The 23,064-nt window shown below is 43.7% G+C and overlaps 1 protein-coding gene across 1 annotated transcript in view; it reads right to left on the bottom strand.

Annotated features, from left to right (window-relative positions):
• Window positions 1-17,259, bottom strand: part of KDM2B (lysine demethylase 2B) — a gene marked incomplete at its 5' end in the record, with an annotated part of 103,802 nt that extends 86,543 nt beyond the window's left edge. Inside the window, 4 exons of the mRNA XM_084217571.1 lie at window positions 8,963-9,009; window positions 12,746-12,824; window positions 15,941-16,085; window positions 17,209-17,259. Of these exons, the coding sequence (XP_084073697.1) occupies window positions 8,963-9,009; window positions 12,746-12,824; window positions 15,941-16,085; window positions 17,209-17,259 (322 nt within the window). The remainder of the gene's footprint in view (window positions 1-8,962; window positions 9,010-12,745; window positions 12,825-15,940; window positions 16,086-17,208) is intronic.
• Window positions 17,260-23,064: the final 5,805 nt, after the last annotated feature.

The following is a 23,064-nucleotide window of genomic DNA, read 5'->3' as shown; positions in this document are numbered from 1 at the left end:
CAGCACAGTTCCACAAACAGCAGGGGAAGGATGTGCAGCCAGCACCGGCGCTGGGGGAAATCCCACGGTGACACCAACCACAGCCCAACTCCCTCCTGCTATTCCAGACTGCAGCTTTTCTTCTTAAACAATGAGCTGGTTAAGAGGCACAAAACCAGTGAGTGTTAAATGAAGCAACATCCTCTGAAAGTCTGCAATACAACACTTTAATAGACAGAGATTTCCACTTTATTTATGCACTTCTCCACCTTAACACTGGTGAATGCCAAAGTCCCAAAGGGTTCCTTCAGAGCTGCTACAAACCACTTCAATTTTCGACAAATTAGAGCCCTCAGACTGTAGGAAAATCACTAATGGAACCTTCATTCAGAAACTTTGCTGTCTAGTTACTAATTTTAATTCTGCCCAGGAGAGAACACAGGGCAGCTCCACAACTTTGTAATTCTTCCTAGCCCTGCCTAATATGGAGGAGGTCACATTAGGCTGTCTGACTGACATTTGGGACTGCTGGTGTCCCACAAAGGAGGGAGAGATTCCATGAGAAACAAAAATCCCCACCTGTCAAGTCCTACTGGCCCTGTTCACAGCAAAGTGTGCTGCTCTCTCTATCACTATTGCTTCATGGCTGGAAAGAGTATCCTAAGAACACTTGCTCGAGTCTGGAAGGATTTACCTGTACTTCCTCACAAACTTCAATGGAATTAGGGGGTAAAACAAGTTCTGTACAGTACAGCAGCCTCCTCAAGGAAAGAGGGATACAAAGAAAACAGGAGAGGTCGCTCAAGGGAAAAGAAAGAAAAAAGCACCAAGACAAAAGGATGAGCCAATAAACCTCCAGTGCTGTACTTTGGAAAGAGAAACCTGCTAGACAGAATTGGAATCAATCATTTCAATGAAATAGCACATTATATTTTATTTTATTTTACTTTTATTGTCCATATGTTTCCTCTTTGCAGTACTCAAATTTAAAAATAAATGCAGCAGCTAGGAGTCTGTCCAGTTCATACCAATAGTACTTAAAAACCTCTTTGTTGACAGACCATTGGTTTGACTCCATCTGAGCTTACAGACACTGGGAAATTATAATTTTCAGTGGTAATATTTATTTGCTGATTTTAGGCCTGACTTAGCACATTTCCCAGTTTAGACCATGAAGCATGTTGACAGGCCTGACAGCATGACTGTGAGCAATTTGGAACTTGACTTTAAAAACAGGGCATTTTTTAAAAATAGTGCAAGTTTTTAAAACAAGCTTTGGTCACAAAACAACAAGACAGAGGAAACAATTTATTTTTATGGACTGGATGTCAAACACATGTTTCTGAATAACATCTGAGACAAATCAGTGGGGCCCTGATGAAAGTTGCTTTCTGATTCTCCATTTTTCCCTTTGGAAAGTTTGTAGGCAGGTACATAACCCAGCTCCCTGAAAGCACAGGGTTTGGGCTTGTGGCCTCAGATCAATGGGAATAGCAGTGACATGTAATTATTTTACAGTCACTTGTGAGGAGCAGCCAAGTTTAGCCTCCTCCTGCAGGAAGCTTATCTCAGGATCTTTATCTCCTGCTTCAAGGTGCTCTTGGATCCCCTGCTCCTCTCAGCTGTCAGACACACATAGGTCTCTTGTGGATCTGAGTCCCTTGATGAACTCAGGGTGTGACCTGCAGGATAGCCTCAGTTGGAACTCTCACAGCCTGAGGAACACGTTCACAAGTTGGTATAAAATTACACAGACTTTGGCCTTCCAAACTATGGATGTTTCTTTAACTCAGTTTTCTTAATATTCCAACAGTCCCACTTACATGAAAAGCAAAAAAAAAAAAAAAAACAGAACCCAGAGAGCAGGCCAGGCAACAGAACACCCAGTGAGGCACAAAAAGCCCATGAGAAATAAGAGGAGAAATCTTACAATGATTGGAAATATTTCATCTGAGTACCTCCCCTCCCATGAGCTCAGTGATGACTCCTCTCCCCTAGCAGAGCCTGGCCCAGTGTGTTTTGAAGAATGCATTATTTGGGTCCCAGGAGCAGAGCACAGACCTCGCTGCTTCCTCCTTGTCCCTCCACACGAGACTGCTGGAGACACAGCAGTTAATGACTCCTGACTCAGCTCTTCTGCTCTTCCCAACGTGCCATTCCCATTCACAGGACAAATCCCCACACCAGGGGAGAACCATACATCTTAATCAAGACTTAGATGCAAGTCTGGGGGCAGACTTTTGCACTTCCTTTGAGCAGCCAGTTTAATTTTGGGAAGTGCTCCTTACAACAGAGCCTCTCTAATGAGCCTCCCCCCTAACTCCTCTCGGTCTCCAATTTCACAACTTCCTTGAAACAAATGGAGCGTTGCTCTATAGAAAAAGCAACACTGAGTCCCTATTCAGCAGAAATGATGGAAAGTTTTCTGAGCTGCAGTGTGTGGCTGCTTTGTCCTTCTTTTGTATCTACACGGCTAATTTTCTTTCACAGGATGGAGAACTGTACATTGATTAAGACAAAATTTCCCCTACTTGCCTGCAGACCACACTACGAGCCTCTCGACTTGCTTTGTAGTTGGATGTGAATTCAACCATGATACAATTTTCAGAACAGATCAATTTGAGAGGAGCAGCAAACACGCAGGAGGAATGAACCAAAAAATCACTAGGAAGCAGCTACTCAGGGACACTTCTGTGATTTGCTTTCAGCTTTTTTGAGTAGCTGCTAACAAAAAGCTGAAGGTTTGCACAGCCAGCTGGGGGACCATTGTGCAGACACGCCACAAGAAATGTATGCTAATGTAAAAGGAGTGTTTTACACGGTCTCTGCCCTCCCTCCTGCCTTCACCCACCTGACCTGCAGTCACCACCAGCACCACAATTTTCTCTTCCATGGAAACACTGCTTATGATTTTTGATTCAGTACTGAATGAAATTTATACATGTCTATGTGTACACATCTGTAAAGGTGTGTACAGTTTTTAATAGGTATATAAAACATTTTATAGAGCCAGAATAATTATTGCCTACAATGTTTATATCTCTTTGTATTCCTTTTTCAATATCACCTGCTTCCAGAAGCGTGGGTTAGGGGGGCTCTTGTCTCTCTGTGAAGTACCTGGCATGCATATTCCCATTTTAACTGGAATTCCTGGGGACCACAGAGGTGTGTGTATTTAAGAGAACAAAAATGGCTGGATGAAAGATGCAGAGCCTCACATAGTTTATGGCCATTTGGTACATTTGATGGGCAGTAATCCTTACTGTCCCAACTGAATTTAAATTATTTACATCAGCCTGCTGACATTAACTACTCAGGGAACTTGTTTCTCCCCACCACAGTCCCTGCACAAAGAGGCCATGGCTTCCTACATTCACTACATCATTTACAGTTTACAGGAAAACTAGAAACTGAGACTCCCCAAATTCTGATTTTAGCAGATCATTTCACTTTTCTGCCTGGTTCCCACCTGGGAAAACAAGGCCACACTTTTTACTGTGCACCACCACACTGCAGAATTGCAGTTCCTCCTAGAATGAGGAAAATGTTGCAATACCAAACTTCACAAGCCTTGCTTAGGGCTCGCCTCTGTGGGAAAAAAAAATAATCTAAACAGCCGGGAAATACTCCTTTGCAGGTCTGATTTCACCCAGTGATGTTAATGAAAGCTAGATCCTCACTTCAGTGCACTATGATGCACTTAGTGAATAAACCATGAGCAGATGTGTAACAGCACACAGCATCTCCTCCAGAAACTGTCAGCAGGATGAGGGAAGGCTGACCTGCACTAGCAGTGCCGAGCCCCCCCTACTTAGAGGACTTCTCCCTTGAAAATATCAAGGATTTAATGATGTAACTTATTCTATTATCTTGCTCCACTGACACCATGATTATAAACTCAGAGCTGAGGTAGAGACATTCACATATATTTCTTTAAACAGTCAATTTGCAACTGAAATTTTTGGCTCAGCTCCTGTTCTTTTGGTGTTTCTAATGAGAAGGCAAATTCCAGCCATAACCAAGTATTTCTTCAGCTACTCCCACCAAAGAAAGCAACAGGATATTTAGAGCCTTGGTTTTCCTTTCACCCTTTGTCTTGAGATCAACGCCTGCTGCCAGATCTTTAGGGTTTGACAGAATCACAGGAATCAAATATTGAAATGATCTATTAGGCCACATCTTGTGCATCATCTCCTTGGGCAAATGAAGACTGGCCTTTGCAACAGTTACTGGAGCTTGCTTATATTTGCTCTTCACTGCCATACCTTAATGTACAAATTGTATCACAATTAAAAGCTTTGCTACTTTCAACTTTTCTTGGATTCTTTATTCACCAAAGTCTTTCAGTGCAGTTTGTGATCACTGCAACCAAACATTTCCTACACTTAAGAGCATCAGGGCCCAGTCCAGTCTACAGCATCAGATTTTAATAGCAGATTGCATGACTGATGACACATCCTCTGCTGCTCCTACACTTTTTTTTTTTTTTAATTCTATAAATAAACCCATAGTGAGTTAGTTAAAAAAAAACAGTGAGTTGATGTCAGTTGTTAGACCACCCCATGAATAGTCTAAGTCCTGTACTTGCACTGTTCCCACTGATACAATGCCTGGCTGGGCACGGTGAATTCCATGGGACAATGCTGCTGATCCCACAGAAGTGACCGCTGTGGTCACAACTTTAACCTCTTCAGCCCAGAGATCACAATAACCCAAAGTCTCTTTTCTTTCTTACAATCCTCAGCATGTTTGAAATCTCCCCTTTTGCCACCTGCTGGGATTGCAAGCTCCACTTTGGGGGAGCACAACAAATACCTACCCTGGCACACAAAGCTACAGCAGCCCAGAGAGGGAAGAGCTGATGCACATCACAGACCCAGTTCCATTCATTTTGGTTTTTATTCACTTTACTTAGGTGTGAGTGTAAAAGCTGGGATTCCAAAGCCTTAAACTGTGGGCCTGTGGCAAGCAAACTGAAAACAGGTCAGCTAAAAATTAGAAATAAATGCAAATACATCCAGACTGGCCACTACTGTTTAGAGAGAGACACTGTGTTCGGGCAGGGCCTGCACACCTACCCATGGAGCTCCTGGGCAGACTGGGGCAACCCAGGCAGACAAAGGCAGTGCAGAGTCACAGGAGGAGGCCCTGCAGATGCCACAGAAAAGCAGATACTCCTCTAAATTCAACCCATGGTGACCCAAGAAAACCTCTAAAAAAGCCCCAATAAAAAGAAGTAATCAGAGAAAGAGCAGGGAGCTCAGGGTGCTAGACTGAGGCACACATCCATGAGCACTTCCTCTCTCTCTCCCTTACATGGTTCACAGCTTCCAAAAGTATTCAGGGCTGCCAGCTGCAGGTTGTGTGACGTCCATGAAGGACAATATAAAGACAAAATTCAAACAAATGACAAAATGGAAAGCTTTGGTTTTCTGACATCAAAGACTGAAACAAATGACTGCATTCAGTCCTTGAATTCAGGAGTGGCAAAGGCTGGAGAGGGTCCACAGTGACCAGGAAGGCCTTGCCTTTCAGCAGCTTGCCAAGCAAGGCAGTCACCTTTCTCCTTGCTCAGCCCCAGGCAAGCAATTCCCCTTGTTCTGCAGAGTACTTGGCATAAAACTCTCACACAGGTACTTATGTGCAGAGGTGGAGCTGACAATCTGGGAAAATACACTTTTGCTGTTCTGCCCATCTATGACAGGCACCCCTGCAGAAATGACACCAAAGTTTTTGTGCAGATGTGGCAGATGTTTAAGGACACTCTAAGAGAGCCAATGACCCTCAATCAAATTTTAAATCAGCTTATGAAGAGATGACAGTGACATTCTGCCCTTCAGAATTAGCAATCAAATCTACCTTATGCAATGAAATTACAAAGCTTAAAAGCTATTAAATTACAGTAGAGCTTTACATCTTTCAAGAGTTGTCTCAAGTTCCTGAGCAGGCCAGGAATTCCTTTCCACTTCTCCATTTGTATTCTTGGCTCACAGCCATTTCAGAGATGAGACATTTCCAACTGCTGAAATTAATCCATCAGCTCAGGTTTTACAGAGCATCCAGGATATGGTTTGTATGGAGGTGGGAGTGTGGCTCTGGAAAGTGAAGCTACTGTAGGGCAGTGTTTCACACACACATTGCACAGGGGTGCACAATCAGGCACTCGTGTCAGAAACAGGAGGTCATGAACATCACCCAACTGAATTACAGCTGGTTGCTGCATTTTTAAGCCAGGAAAACAGAAAAATCCATCAAGCAATGTCAATGTTTCTTTGGAAGTCTAAAAGACAAAAGACTAAAATAGAGACACCTAAGCTCAAGTAAATAAAACCAGCAATCAACCCATCCTTTTTTTATTCTCCTATTATTGCCACACAGCAGAATTTCCAAAGGGAGATTTAAAAGCTTGTTGTTATTTCCCTGTGACTTTTAGGTTCTCCCCTGTGAAGATGGTACAACAGTCAGTTAGAAATGGAAAGTAAGATTTCAGCAGAGTTTGGGACCAAAAGCTCATTAACTGCCCATGGAATTTATGTGCTTTGGAAAAAGCCAGCACCATGTCCTTAAAGGGTTCTGTAACAAATGTGCTTCCCCTGATTCAAAGAAGAAAAGAGAAGAAATGAGAGGTTTAAAAAGCACCAGCAAACTATGATGAGCATTTAAAAAGCCAACAACATTTTCCAGACTGTGTTCTCTCTCTATTGACTCCCACACACAATCAGATGCAGAGAGTTATGATCATTCCATTTCACATTCACCAACATCCTTCCCTCCCCAGGTTCAGCAAAGGATTGAATAAGTTCTCAAAATATCACATTGGAAATGCAAACCTGGAGGTTCAGGAAGATCTGAGGGATCTGCTACGACATCTCAGCATCTCCAGTGACAGGGGATGTTAATAAAACAAGACTTTTTATGTCCTTTATTTGAACGTTAGATAGTAACACATGTAACATAAAACTAGAAAAAAATATCAGCAATGATATGCTATAGGAAGATGCTCACTAGTGTTTCCAGAAATAATGAGTAGATAATTTTAAAATTTGGCATGGAGACAGGAATTCCCCCATGTGCTCTCAGTGTCAATGTGGCTGTTCCACCCAGCACAAATTCCACAGCGAGAAAAACGATTTGCCACAAGAACTCTGATTTTTCAGGTACAACTCACAGTCCATTTCCCAGATATTTTAGATCTTTTGAATCAAAGTTTCCAACTGTGATGCCAAAAGTCATCAGCTGTATTACAAAAAGGGCAGGTGACAATGTTCTGGACCACATGATGGGCTCAGCACAATGACTCCAAAGGGAGTTTGCCCAATCATGATGTAAAAGGACCCATGATGTGATATCTGGCCAAGAGCAGGTACAGGGATTGCTGATCCAGCTGTGAGCAGGCATGATCTTACATTAAACTTAATGTCAAAGTTAATTGCAGGTGTTATTTCTGCTCTATTGTTTAATAAATGCAATTTTATTTATAAATATCCTCTCGCTTTGCTGGCCATGTACACAGGAATCTCCACCCCCTAATACTTCAAAGGACATCAATCTTGAGGAAATGCAACTCCCACACTTTGACTGTTATACAGGAAAACACTGTTGTTATGCAACACTACACTGTTCCAAAACATCTCAACGTCAGACCCTCAGCTCCAGCAGCCTCAGAGACAGAAATGGTCATGGACATTTATCAGCCATGGAACAAGTTCAGAAAACTGCAACAGGGTCCAGATAATTACTGGGTTTATACAAGGCTCCTCCACAGCAAAAGGGCTTTTTTCTGTACCTGCAAATGTGCACATGCAGGTATTTAGGAAATCCATAAAATTTAGGAGTTTATTTTGTAATTTAATGCAGATTGACCATCAAATAACACTTCTCATCCTATTTCCCAAACATTTTCTGCCAGATACTTGGGGCTTTTTTCCTGAGCTTATAAATGGTCATAAATTAAGCAACATTGCTGAGTTGTTTGTGAAGGAAGGTTATCAGAGATAACCCCTCTCTCACTGATAACCCCAAGTGAGCAGAAATGAGGCACAAGTTCCTCTCCTTTGTTGTTCTTAGCCACATCTTTTCCAGACTTGATATTCCTATTGACTATAAAACTCAAGGAGTAATTTTTAAAAACACTTGTCTTTCGGAATGCAGCATTTGACCTAATTTTAAAGATAAACTGCTGCCACAGGACAGGTAAATAAACAGAGTTAATTCTAACTAGCTGGAATGCAGTTAAGAATCTCCAAGAAGAGCTGCAGCCAACACATCCAACATCCAGCTTGCTCCACAGCAACGACTTCATGGAGTGCAGGATCACTATTCAGTAACCATTTCAGATAACAATAAATAACACACCCATCTTCAGTAAAAACAGATTTCAAAGAAACATACAGTATAATCTCATAGTCAAGATGTTGCTTTTCTTAGAGTTAAAAAACATTAATTTTGCAAAGATTGCTAGGAAACATTTGATGACAGTCACCACTTCTCTGGTTTGTGTCTCATCAAAAGCCAGGCAGTTTGCAAGGCTTTGTGCTCAGCCTCTCTTTACAACCTTCCCTCAAAGCACCAACCTGGCTGACACTGATAAATACTGTGGGGAGAGCACAGGCAAAAGGTGATCCAGCTCCAGTCACACCTTTTACAAACAGATGCTCTACAAGAGAATTTTTAAAAAAATAAATAGGAACTCGATCAATAGAGCTGCTGCTTTCCAGGATCACAAAAGTGTTTGCAGGACACCTGTTAAGAGTAAAAGCATTCCCTCCCTTCCAAATGGCCAATTATCCAGCATGAGATCGGAGTCTGGTCAGCACAACTACTAATTAGGGTTCTCCCAGCCTTTTTAATTTACAAATTGCTTCTCCATGCCTTCTCCCAGATTCTGAGAGTTATCACAAATGTCTACAAACACAACTGGACAAGTATTTAAAAGCAATTCTGTTCTGTATAGAGTTAATCCAGCGCATTCAAAATAACTCACCCACTAATAGCTTCACATCTCTAACGGTGAAATCCGGGTCAGGCATTCTGTAATTAGCAAAGAAAGCAAAGTTAAATACTGTCAAGATAAGTATGGGTACACTCTCGTTACCATAATAAAGGAGAAATAAATGTGTGGTGCTCTTTGTCCATAGTGCAGGAGGTGGAATCAAGCAAGGCCCCTCTGAAGTGTGGACAGTGCAAGTTTTAATGACACACGTGACATCTTTGCATTGGCAAGTGTACAACAGTTTTTCTACTCACAAAGAAAGAGAAGAGGTGTCTTTTTGAGCACTTTTTATCAGCACCAGAGTGGGAGAGAAGGGAAGGGGTTGGGATTGATTTCAATAAAATCCTAAATGTTTATAGCTTGTTAAGCAACTCGTGGTGCCTCATGTCCGTCCCCCAAGGTGAAACTGTTCCCCAAGTGCCAAACTGAGGCACAGAGCAGTAAAACAACCTGCTCAAAGCCACATCATCACAGGTTGGAATCATGGCTTGGAAATAAAATATATTTTTTAAAAATTTAAAAAATAAAGCCCCTTTGTCTTAATGACTGTTCCAAACCTCCTTGTCTGGCAGAAGACATCCCGGCTGTATTTGATGGTTTGGGAAATTCTTCAATTCAATTTGGGCTAATTCAGAGCTAAATTAAATGGTAGCATAATTGGTTCAGGGATGTTGATGCATTTACAGGATCACTTCTAACACAGGCAATGTTTTAGGGCATAATGTAATTAGAGAGTAGCCTGGTCCAGCAAGTGAGTTCTACATGTCAGGGAGAGAGTAAAATTCTGCAGCATAGAAACTGGATGGAAAAAGAAAACAAAAACAGTACTGAGGTTTAAAGGCTGATTGACTTCATTTTACTGACAATATTTCACACTTCACATTGCACAAAAGCTGACTAAGGAATTGTAATGAAAAACAGCCCAATGGAACATGCCAGCTCAGTGCTCTGCCCCTCTTGTACTGCCCCACGTTGAAGACAAACAATTTTCTTCAGGACTTTTGACATCATTTAGTTGAAAATAGAACAATCCAGCCCATGGGCAAGCATGCAGAACAATGATTTTTACTATTAGGAAAACACTGAAAGGTAAAGTTAAAAACTGCATTTACTGGCATGCACATCTCTTGAGAACTATTTGCCAAATTCTCTTTGTCCACTTTCTTTTACCCTTATCACCTTCCCCTGGTGGGATGCAGAGGCTGGACAGTATCTTTTGTTAGCTCTCTGCCAACCCTCACATCTTTGCATTTGGCTGTGAGGGCCTCACAGCTTTGGAATTCACTCCCTCTCTGGAATGAAACAGCCTGAATATACTGACCTTCAGGGTTCATTCAGAGCTCATCTTTTCTTTCCAAGCACTAGAAAGTCAGAAACAGGGGAAACAGCAACCATGTGTGGGCAACAAGAACATGCCAGGCTTGTCTGCAAATGCCACAGCTTGTTTGTATTTGGTGTCAGAAATGTCCAACACTTGGATAGAAAATCTTTTTCATATTGATATAAATCAAAATAAAAATCAAGTGCCACACTCCCTCTTACACAATTAGGGCTGGTTTGCTGTAAAACTATGATAGCAAAAATCCCCAAACCAACTCTTTTCTTGAATGTCACCAGTCATGTGATTTTCTGTTTGTAAATCCAGAACAGCAGCAATGCAAGAACTGTGCAGAAATGGTTTTCCCGTGATGTTATGCAATTTTCAGACAAATGCATCTTGTGTAAAACCACCATGAATGCTTCCAAAGATTTCAAATATCATAAAAGGTGCTGAAGAACAGTACAGCAGGGTGACTTAACTCTGAAATATGACTGACTACAGTGGGGATGTTCAGCAGTCTGTAATGAACAAATTGTGTTGCTGGTTTCCTCAGCCAGAAGAGAAATGCAAACACCTCAGTCTGCACTGGGTGCATTTTTGCAAATGTTTAAAGATTTGCTAGAGAACCTATTCAAATCCTAATGAGGATGAGCTCTGGCCAGCACAGGTATCTGATTAACTACAAAACAATGCAAGATGACTGCTGTTCAGAGAAGAGATAACACCTCCACAAGAGCATTCTCTTCCTGAGTTACAATCTTGGAAAAAGCCCTCCAAGAAAAACAGCTTCTCCTCTGCTAAGAGATCACAGCAGGACTTTCCTGCTTTCAGACCTACAAGTAGCAGTTCATGATGGTCAGAAGTACAGAGGGAAGCAATTTGCAGAGTTTCATTGTAAGGATTTTTCCTCATTCCTCTCATTCCTTGCCCTTTCAGAGTACCTCCAAGCACAGTAACCAAACTGTTCAGCTCTGTACCTCTGCCAGGCACAGACATGCAGGCTGACTGCTCGGCACAAGCAGAAGTGGAAGCTTGTATCAGCAGATATTAAAAACGTCAAAAGTCAAAAAATCATCTTTTGTCATGTATTTTGTGGACCATTGTATCTGAAAAGTCACCCTACAGATCTGGATCACCAAATCCACCACATCACGATGTTCACAGCCTCCTGTGATGTGAAGCCTAGGAAGGTTTGTGTCTGCAGGATGAGCTCTCATTTCCACACATCTTCACTCTGGAGCACGAGCTGATCTGGTACCATTGGCACAGCAGCGGGAGCTGAAACATCTTCCCAGTTTGCTTCTTGAACTGAGAGGAATTTCATGTGAACTTCCCCAACCTCAGGAGGAGGATCTGAATGCTGGGAAGGTGCTGCTCTGGCTTCTAAACACTCGCCAGCCTCACTGAACAGCTCATGGCTTCTTCAGGAAGAAATTCTTGAAGCTTTTACCACTTGCCCCTTAGAAGCAGCAATTTAAGACCAGTGCATACAGAGAGAGCCCACTGAGCACTTCCTGTTCAGTTTAACAAATAAAACTATTTCACTACATCACCAGAAACATCACAGCAGCTCCTGTTTGCTGTTATAGTAAAAGGTTGTCAAATACCACAAACTCTGCTTGTGTTTCTCTCTTTAAATTATACTGGGGTGGCTTGATTCCTTTTAATTAACAATTGGGACTCCTTGGTCCCCAAAACAGGGAGGTGTTTCACAGCTGGAAACTAAGGTGAAACTGAACAAAGTAATGATGCTTTCAGAAAATTATTTTTCTTTCTTTCAGCAATCGTCAGTTACATGATCCTAATTTCCAAAAGTATCAAGGACCATTGATCTAAACTATGGATTAAACACTGATAACGTTAATGCTTTTAATACTTCTTTTTTAGACACTGTCACTTTGACAAACAAAGTTCCAGGATTCTCTCATTAAAATACCAAATCCTTTATACTGGATATTAACAAAATGCAACCTCAAAAAGGCACCAGTAATCTCATATTTAACTAGACATTATTAAATATTTACAAAGCTGTAACATTCTGAAGAGACATAATTATCATGGAAAACGACAAGCATCATTAGAATTCCACCTGCAATGAATGAAAGAATTGAGAAGTCAGAAATTGAAGGGAGTTTGTTCTGTCATTACAGCATCGACTGGGTGCAAAAACCTTTGGATTTCATTCCTAACTTTCACTGCTGACATATTTTTGACTGTGTAGTACCGTGCTGTATGCACTTAACTTTTATAGACTTCATTATCTGCTTGTTTATAAGTGGAAAATAATCATTCCTTCTCTCAAGGGTGCTGACAGTCTTACTAATTGCAATCCATTTTGAGATCATCAAAAGAAATATCACATACAAGTAGAAAGCATCACGGTTATTTTATAAAAGCATAATGGTTATTTTATAAAAGCATTTATTAATCACTAAAATTTGGTTGTAACTTACTTAATTCCCAGTCCATCCTTATTTCTGAAGATGAGGGGAACTCTGAGAGCTTCTCTTTGCACATACTCAAAAGTAAAATCTGTGGAAATGAATAAGAACAGCATCCAAAAGCAATTACAATGGTGTTGGCACCTCACAGTTACATTTTCTCAGACTCTCCCCATTTCCCTTTTCTCACCAAAGAACTCCCTATCACCTAAAGAGAAATAGAAAGAGAATGCATATTTTAGATCCAAACCGGAAACCCAGTGACAGACAATGCTGTCCCAGCTGCTCCCTATTTTTCCTGTTCACTGATGCACATAAAATAGAAGCCAGTCAGTTTGTCAATTAAGGTCTGTGTTGAAACACCCAGGCTGTAATGAAATACCAAATTAACAGTTAAAAGACAATCCTGATCAAATACTGCAAATCAGTCAGGTATTTTTTGGGCAAATGTGTAGTTTAAAATGTATGTGCAAGTTTAGATTTTCTAAGTTACATATTTCTACTTAGATAAATCCATGTTTTCTTGTGAGCATTATCTGATTCTAGCAGAGTGGTCTGATTCCATGAACACATAATTCTTTTTATGTGGGGGTTACTCTTGGTTTCAACAGAACAACTTTTCTTTTCATTAATCAGCAATATAACTCCAGGAGCTGATAGTCAGATTTTATACAGCTCCTAGCACTTAGGAAGTCTGTGAAAAATGAATTGTGGGGAGTCACAGTATAATACACAATCAAAGTGAAAATTAAACATTAATTTATCATGTTAACAGTGGCCAGAATTACCTTGTTGCTCCTCTCTGAGGATTACACAGGACTGGCCTTTCCTGGGGATTTCTCTATGCATGGTCTGACACAATGGCAGTGATTTGGGGATTAGAGAGGAAGTTACAAGGCAGCGATTTGGGTGAGCCATGGCTACAAAACCCCACACTGGGTTGGAGCCTTCGGCCACAGAGAGCAGAATTCCTGCAGCAGCCATGGACTGTTTCTATGGCTCTGCTATTCCCCCATTTTACAGGAAAAAATGACTTTTACAAAGCCTTTCCATACACTGCCTTGAAAAGGAAAGCCCTGCTTGACTATCCAGCACCACAAAATGCCCTGCCAAACCCAGAGCCCACTCCCTGAAGTTTATTCAGGCCCAAGATTCTTCCAGCTGTCCACACTTCCTGGGCCAGCACAAGCACCTCAGCCTGAGCTTCTGTTCCCGATGTTTCTCTGCTCTAAAACCCACACTGAAAGCAAGAGGGGAGCCAGAGGCCAAACTGCCATGCCTGCACATGTACTGCCCTCTATTTTTACTCTTCCTTTTCTGTGTTCAGTTAGTAATTATGACAAGTAGGGATGTAATGTTCCTACTTAAGAGTTACCAAATCAGAGCACTGTAATTATCCATTTACAGAAACATTAAAACTACAGAAACTTTATTGCTACTAGTGTCAAAGTAAGTGTAATTTAACTAAGGTTACCAAGTAAATATTTCTGTGCTCAATAGGTCATCCTTCCCCGTAGGCATCCCCATGGAAGCTATTGCCTTTTGGTAAGCAAATAAATAAACTACAGAGGCTTTTTACAGACACTGACCCAAGTCAGAAAGTCAACAAACATCAGGAGTAATATTGGTGGAAGAAGCAGAGGCACCTATGTAACCTTGCAGACTGGACAACAAGTAGCTATGACAAACTGCATTCAAGCCAAAATTCACACCACTGCAAGATGAGTTATCATTAGAAATAAAAACAAGGGCATGGGAAAGAAAAAAAAAATATTTCTCAACTAATTCCATGTGTTCACATAACTTGTTTTATTCTTACATACTACTGTCATTGTTTCGACCAGATTCAATTCAACTCTTAGGTTTATAGAGAAAAAAAGTAAACCAATAGTAAAAATAAAACCAGAGCAAATAGCAAGGCAAATCCTTTCTTCCTAATGCCCCAACAAAGCATTTAAATCCCTTGTGGGGTTGAACAAAGCCGACACAGACCACAACAAAATAACAAAAGACACTCATTTATTTTCAAGTTCCTTAGAAAGGAGAGAGCTGCCCAGAGATTTTGGAGCTGCCAAGCCAGGGAAGATGTGGATTGTACTATCCTTAGCATGGAGCAGTGGCAACCATTGCAGTGTTTGGAAGCTGAGGGTAGAATGCAATCATTTTCTGGAAAATTAATTAACATTTTCCAGCTAAAAAATAGTTGCTTGTGTTTTGTTTGGAGGAAGAGGGGTCAGGGTTGAGCTTATCTCCTAAACAAATACCTTCCTAAGTAAGATAGGTATTTAATTTCTCCACCACATCAACTTTTCTAAAAGGAGCTTAAAATGCTCATGCAAAACTAAGCCTAGGGGAGGAAAGGAAATTTTCTAAACTCGATTAGTGGCTCCACACAGAGCAATTTCAGGAGGATTACAGCCAAAACTTCTTTCCTGAGAAAGCCATCCTAAAAAAGCTCCTCAGTCAGGCCGAGTTTTGGTGATAGCCATCTGGGATTAGGGATCCGTGTCAACAGCACAGCGGTAAATAAAGGTGACCTGCAACCCCCCGGCCCGTTTGATTCCCGGGCAAACCTCTCCCGTTTCCCTTCCTGCCAGGCAGCGTGCGGCAGAGCTGGGCTGTCTGGCTCTGCTTACCGCTCCGGAATTCCAGTCACCTAAGCAAAGCCAGTAACTTTGGGGAGGGGAGCGCTGTAATTTAATATATGATAGACACACAAAGAAGTTATTGACTTTAAAGTCTCCGAGCCGGGTGAACAGGCTCATCAATCGCACCCTTTCGCAAAAGGGGTCCTGGATTCAAGAGGGGGCGGAGGGGGAACAGGAATCACCTCTGGCTAAGTGGGGGCTGGGGTTTCGGCCTCTCCCGTGCCAGGACCTGATTCCTGACCAGCCCGGTGCTGCGCTGGGGTCACGGTGGGGGGCACGGCGGGGGGAGCGCTGGGCGCTGGCCATGGATCACCGCGCTCATCCCAGCACCGCGCCGGGGCAAAAGCCTCCCTCCGGGTGCGGGGGGACGGGCCCTGCAGCCCCCCCGGGACGGGACGGGCTGCAGGGCCCCACCAGCAGCCGCCCCCGGTTCCCCTCGGGCCGGCAGCGTCACCGGATCCCCGGAGAGGGGCGCGGGCGCAAAATCCGAAGCCGGAGCGGAGCCGCACGTGGAGGCGGCGGCGAGCGCGGCCGGACAGCCCCGGCCCGGCAGTGTTACCTTTGCCGTCCATGGCATGCACGAAATCCCCGTGGTACATTTTGCTCTTTAATTTCTCTTCCAAATTGAAACTCCTGATGCTGACAATTTCCTCCACGTCCGAGAGGTCTTCGTTTTCATCGTACCGCCTTCGGCCGATGCAGCGCTAAAAAGACACAAAAACCAAAATAAAACACATTGTCCGGAAAAGAAAAAAAACGAGGAAAGCACATGGATCGTGCACAACGGTTTGATAAACACATTCTAGGGGAAATAATTAAGATGGCAAGGCACAAACTGAACAAAACCTGGACCCAAACAAGCTCCAACCCCGCTGCATGCACCTTTTCCATCCCGTGACACGGAACTCGGCAGGAATAACAGGTGCTTGGCTTCAGGAAAACTCAAACTTGGGCTGCTGAGCAGGGGCTGGCGCTGGAAGGCGAGCGGGGGACACGTAACTCGCCGACAATTCACAAGCTACAGCACCGAATCGTTTTGCAATCCCCTAAAAACCCTCGAACGGCGGTAAACGCTCGTTAACGACCGGATCATTCTTTTGATTATTATTATTATTATTGTACGTGAACACGAGCTAATTCCCCGGTGAAGGGAAGGGGGGCGAATCTTCGCATCTGATGCCCAGCATCCAGGTTTCGGTATTTACATAATCCGAGTGTTTCCATAGTCACACCGGAAGCGGCGATTTAAAAACCAGATCGCTTTATGTAACGCCGCGATGGATGCGCAGCCCCCGCGCGCTCCCCCCGCCGCCCCGCACGCTCGACAACGCCGAAAGCGCGGGGGTCCGCGGCCGAGGGGCAGCGACGAGTCCAAGGCGGGGGGATGTAGGGTAGGCCCGGCCGAGGCCGGTGACGCTGCCCCGGGGAAGCTGCGGCGGGCGCGGAGACGGGGCTGGAGGCGGCGGGGACCGGCCGCGCACAAGGTAGGTCCCCGGAGGAGCGGGGGGAGCCCGGTGCACCGGTTGCCGCCGGCGGCTCTGCCCCTCTCCCGGCAGCTCTCGCCCTGCGAACCCGCCCCGCAGCCCCGCGGACACGCGCGGTGGATCAGCGCAAACCCGCACGCACCGGAAAAAATAATGATCCATGATCGTCCCACCCTGCCCGTCCCTCGGTTCCATTCCGCCCCTTCCCCGCTGCCTCAGCCGCGCTCTTGCAAACTAAGTCGCTCCGCTGCCTACGTCCCACATGCATTTCTCCCTTTGCAAACAATTAAGCAAAATCAATTAAAAGGCACGAATAGGAAAGAGACCGAAGCCAGCTACACACCAATCTTCTTCCAGAGTCTTTCTTTGCCTCCATTTTTTTTGAGAGTTTCATCACTTATTTGTCAACAGTTCCTGTCCTGCATATTTGGCCCAAATGGGGAGGAGGCAAAACAAAAGCCATCCAGGGCTCGCTAAAGTTTTGCAATTTTGCACCAGGACTTTTTTTTGGGGGGTGGGGGGGAGAAAGGGGGAGGGAAGGGGAGGGGGGCGGCGGCGATGCCTTTTGCAAAGTCCTAAGGAACCATGTTCAGGCGCTGCGTGCGGAGCGGGGCGCAGGCGTCGCAGTGCCCGGAACGTAAACAGCGGCGGGGCCGGGGGGATGGCGGGGGGGCGGACCGGGGACACGGCGCGGTACCGGCTGAGCTGGCCGGGGCGGGCGGGGTTGATGTCCGGGGGCACGGCACAGGACCGGGGCTGGGCTGGCCAGGATGGGGAGAACGCCCGGGGTACCGAGGCGGTACCGGCGCTGGGCTGGCCGGGATGGGGGCTGGGTGGGATACCGGGGCGGTACCGGCGCTGTGCTGGTCGGGATGGGGAGGTGGCCGGGGTACCGCGGCAGCACCGGCGCTGGGCTGGCCGGGATGGAAGGCTGGGTGGGATACCGAAGCGGTACCGGCGCTCTGCTGGCCGGGGTACCGGGGCGGTACCGGCGCTGTGCTGGCCGCCGGCCCCGCCGTGCGGTGTTCGGTCACGAGTGCGCGGCACGCAGGCGCTGAGCGGCAGCGGGGGGACGGGGACGGGGCCCCACAAAGGCGCGCACGGTCCCTAGGTTGGTACCGGAGCCCCCGGGATGTGCCCGAAGAGTTGAGTGGTTCTGCTTAACCGGGGTAATTTGAGCTCTGCGAGTATGCTCTACCCCAACGGCGTAAAGCCGGGATGAGGAGCAGCGAATTAATGCAGCAAACACTTGAAAATAATCTTATAATACACGAACTTGGGGTTAATTGTGGTGGTGGCTTCGCTCCGTGCCTCTGCCACACGTGCGGTGCAGCTCGGCGCGGAACGCGCACCCCGGCTGGTGCCGGCGCCGCTCCCGACACTGCACCCACGTGCCCTGTGAGAGCCGGCCATAAAATCTAGAATGTATTGTGAATAGTGCTAAACAGGTGTTAAATAAACCAAAATTGCTCTTGCAACATGCATGCACAACAGGTAGTTAGAAATCGCATGAAAAATAAGAAAAAAATGCAATAAAGTAGGTGCTGATACAAAAAAATCTGCAGGATGGAGATCCTGCAGTTCCTAAAACTATCGGCAGGTCTCATTTCTACAACACCCCCTAACATCTACTCTAAATTGATGCTGAGCAAGTACTGGGACCATCTGATTGCAATAGCAGGGTCAGAGTGCAGGTTTTGAACAGCCCCCAGGTTCCACAGCGTGGCTCCTCTCTGAAGTGACATCCTTTACTTCCCCTCCACATCCCCCAAGAAAGGGAACATCAAAGGATACCCAAAGCAGGGTTGGGGCTGATGGCTTTGGCAGTGCTCCTCTGGTTTGCTTTTTGCAATCAGTTAAGCATCCTAGGTATTATATGAAATATATTAAGTGTTAATGCAAAATTTAAAACACATTAAAATTAAACTTTGCAGGCCTTGCCGTTGATCTCTCTGGAACAATCCCTATTTTAATGATCCATGGATAAAGGCAGGAGAGGATGGAGTTCTAACAGGCTTTAAGGCAATGAGCTTCTCCTTCTGATTCTGCCAAGAACTGTTTGCAGAATCTTGAAAAATCATGTAATCTTTCTCTAACATCTCCCTGTTTGCAGATGATTGAACTTTATTATGGTATGGAAGTGTTTTATAGGCTATATATTGAAGTGTGGATTCCAGATGTCTGTGGGAGCAAGTGCATTATTAATCTATAATCCTGAGGAGATATATACATATCTCGACCTTTCAGCCAAGATTACTCAATCTTAAAATTAAATACATGTGTACATCTGTAGAATTGAGGTCAGAATACAAGATAAATGGATGTTACTAGAGAATCATCAGACAAAAAACACATCATCCATCCATGCTGTAAAAGTCTACCAAAAGAGACAGAACAGAGACATAAAAGAAAGTCAGGTAATTTTTCTAAATATTTTTTTGGACATGGACAATCTGAGACTCTTGGTGTATCAAGCAAACCCACCAAGACTGTATCCATCACATACACCTGGAAACATCAGAGCACATTATGGAAGTGTGGAAGTAAATGTTTCAGAAACAACACAGTTTCTATCTATAGATCTCCAAAAATAGAAGACACTTTTAAAAGCTTGTTTTAAGAAGAAATTATACCTATTCAACTATAGTTCATTATACAATGGAAATAATCTGTGTGTCAATAAAAAAAAAAACTATCCCAAACTTAAAAGAACTGGGGGGAAAAAGAGGGGAGAGGAAATGTGTAGGTTGTGGATGATGAGAATATCCATACCCACAGCTGCATTAGACAGGATAAAAATATTTAGAAGCAATATTAAATTCCCATGCTTAGTGCTGGCTGCCGAGGGTTGGGGCTGGTTTTCCCTCTGAGCAGATCACGGCGCTGTTTTCCAGCAGCGCCCAGAGCTGGGCCCCATCAGGCAGTGCCTGGATGGGACATCCCAGGGCTGACACACGACTGGCCTTCTTCACAGTCAAAAATATGGGAAAAACACATCAAAATACTGTGCTTTTTTGACACTGTGATATAGTGTGAAAACCACAGCATCAACTGTGGAAAGGGAGTGGTGGTTATTGGGAAAGTGGCTGGGCTGAACTCTGAAAAAAGCACTAAAACTTTTTTTTGCTGGATGTTAATGTAGCTTAAATTATTTAAGATCTAATCATGCCAAGGCACTGGATCCTGACCTCGTTAGCTTGGAACTGGGAGCTGTCATTTAATTAATGTTGTACTGCAGGGCTCATGCTGAAACCAGAGCTGAAGTTGTCTGCTGAGGAAGGCTCTATGAAGACGTGGGATCATTTCACCCCACTGAGCTTTAAAACAGTTAGTTCCCATTGCACAGAATGGACTGGACTAATCTTAAAACATTTTTTTTCAAATACTGTTTATCCTGTAAGATCTACCATTCTACACTCTCTTTACCTTGGGTTAGGATGGAAGATGAGATATTTAAGTATTTCTCTGTTTTATGAAGGAAGCTAAAATGCAATTTTTCTAGATGTGGTAGACCAAAATCTTTCTCCTGCAGAAATTCCATCAACTAAATGTTAAGATCTACTGTAGATGAGATTTGCAAAGATGTTTCCCTTAACCTCCCTGGCAAAGCTGTATTTGCCTTTGCAAGTTCATATGTGTTGTTTTTAATGCAGATCTACCATGACTTCCACTTTGTGGTGGCTTGATTCGGGTTGGGTGCAGTAACAGGAACAAATGGAAGTGCTGATTTGCATGTGAAGCTGGAGATCCGTTCTAGCAAAGCTGCTCTGCCGAGGGCAGCACCTCGGTGTGCTCAGCACCGGATCACATTAATCACAGGGTACTCAGCGAACCTATTCAGCCTCCTACAGAAAATACAGAAGTACATTTTTAGCAGAAAAAAAGAACTGTGAGTATCCTTGTGACAGTGTACAGATTTCTCAGGGCTTTCTGGAAAGAAACTTGGATTTCTGCCACCTGCTCCGATTGTGTTCATGCATAAATGATCCAGAGAACGGGTTGACATTACCTCTAATTAGGGGTAATAACAGCCTGCTGCTGAAAGGGCCGGTTCCCTTTCTCTCGCATGTACATCCCTCACTTCTCCTGCATGAGGTCTGCTGGTGCTGCAGCCACGGGGACAGTCAGTTCAGTGACCCGATCCGGCAGAAAACTCTGCCTTAATAAATAAATAAATAAATAAATATTTATTTATTTCATTAGGTCAATGCACTGAAGTTCTGCAGCCATTTGATCGGTGCGATGCACAGGCTGGAGAGGGCTGAGATGAAGGGAGAGGGCAGGATACACCCTTTTGGTGGCCTTCTGCAATTGCACGGGTCACAGGTGTCAGCAAACCCCAGCCCTGAGCCCCAGCGTGACTTCAGAAGAAGTCCCTGAAGCATTTCTAAGAGTTAATTAAGCATGGCTGACTCTTTTAGTTTCAGCTCACTCCAGAGTGGCAGTGTAGAGGTGTGTCATAATGAGTAATAGAGTTGGAAATAATTTATGCTGCTTAGTTTGTACCTCAGATGGAGCTGTAAAATGGAGAGAAAGGGGAAAGGGTGCACTGCTGTGGTCCTCATGTTGATCCTTAATATATTTTTTCTGTTTAACAAACTGATTTTTCTTTTCTTTCTTACAGCAAAGGAATGTTTATTTCAAAGCTACAACACCGAGGCTTGGAATCTCAAAATGACGCATGGGTCTGGTTTGGAAGAGGGCATGAGATGAAATGCCTTTGCTGATTCTCCAGGTCCTTTTTCATACTGTTTCTCTGAATGAAATACAAACTCAGCAGAACCTCAGTGTTTAATGTTGTTGTACCTTTCAAAGCCCTTTCCAATAAACAGGAATAAGAGTGATGGAGAGGAAAGTAGAGGAACAGTGAGTTCAAAGAGTCTGTTTTAATACAATTATTTAGAAAGACGCTTTAAGTCCTTGTCAGATATATGTCTCTTGCAGGTGGTTCTTTTTTTTAGAGAAATCTGATTTTAGGGAACAGGTTAAGGCCTAGTGCAGTAGTACTCCCTCATGATGTTACAGTTCAACCATAATTTTGCACAGAAACAAGAAGAAATAGGGAACAATCCACGTTGGTTATGTACATGTACATAAACATTTGTCACAGCTTACGAGCAGCAATGCAAAATATTTTTAAGTGTATGATTCCACAGGATAGAGACTTAAATGTTTTTCTGAGATGTGGAGGAAGTTCTAGTCACTGTTTTTGAGGGTCATCATATCTCCCAAGAAAAAAGTGATAAATCACAATTGGTTTGCTCTTAGCCTCAGGCACCAGTGGGAGACGTAGAGAATGTTGATTGTGGGGTGGTCTTCTGTTCTGGTTATTTTTTTGGGGGGAGGGGTTAATAATTAAAGCACACCAAAGAAAGAGTAGTGTTTTATAATCACAGACTCATTTAAGTTGGGAAAAGTTTTTAGGATGATCAAGTATAACCACAGACCTAAGACTGCCAAATTTTAACTTATGCTGGACTTCGACTCCAATGGATCCTACACAGCAGTACTGTCACCCAAAAAAGAGAAAGATTGTGGCCAGAATTCTGTGGAGTCTGTGATAAAACAGCAGAGGCTTTTATGGAAAGACTAAGTCAAACTCATTCTTCTACTGAGGTGTTTTAATGCCCCTGTAGATAAAAATCTCACCCGAAGTTGTTTATAACAAGAGGACTGTGTTTATTTCCTGAGAAGGGAATGAGATCAAATCTATGTGGTACAGGGAATGCCTCTGAAGACTTCAAATCCTTAAGATTATTTTTCTTGGATGTTTTCACTGCATCTTTTTTAAAAAAATGCCTTGTACATGAAAAGCATCAAGTGACCTTGTTGGTATCGATTGTCGTTCCCTTTGTTGTGCTTAAGGAAGTGAAGGATCTTGCAAATCAGAAAGGTATGAAGAACAAAGCAGAAATGTTAAAGACAATCTGCCGTGATTTTCCTACTTGTAAATAAGGTGGAAAATGTCATAACAAGACAAACTAACGATGCTTTTGATCGCTAATGGATCCAGCGTGGATTCATCTCCTAGGTGACCTGTCCATATGCCTGCTAATAGTAAAAGTATCCTTGTCGAATATTATTTGTATTGTTAAAATCCTATTTTTCTCAACTACAAATTGATAGCAACAGGTTTGTTTCTTACACATCCCTTAAGTCTCCTGATGAACAAATTTGATGTGGCACAAGCAGTGTATTA

Source organism: Fringilla coelebs (assembly GCF_963513975.1).
Source record: "Fringilla coelebs genome assembly, chromosome: 17".
Taxonomy (NCBI): Eukaryota; Metazoa; Chordata; class Aves; order Passeriformes; family Fringillidae; genus Fringilla; species Fringilla coelebs.
The sequence above is the reverse complement of the archived record's forward strand: the minus strand, read 5'-3'. Positions and strand labels throughout refer to the sequence as shown.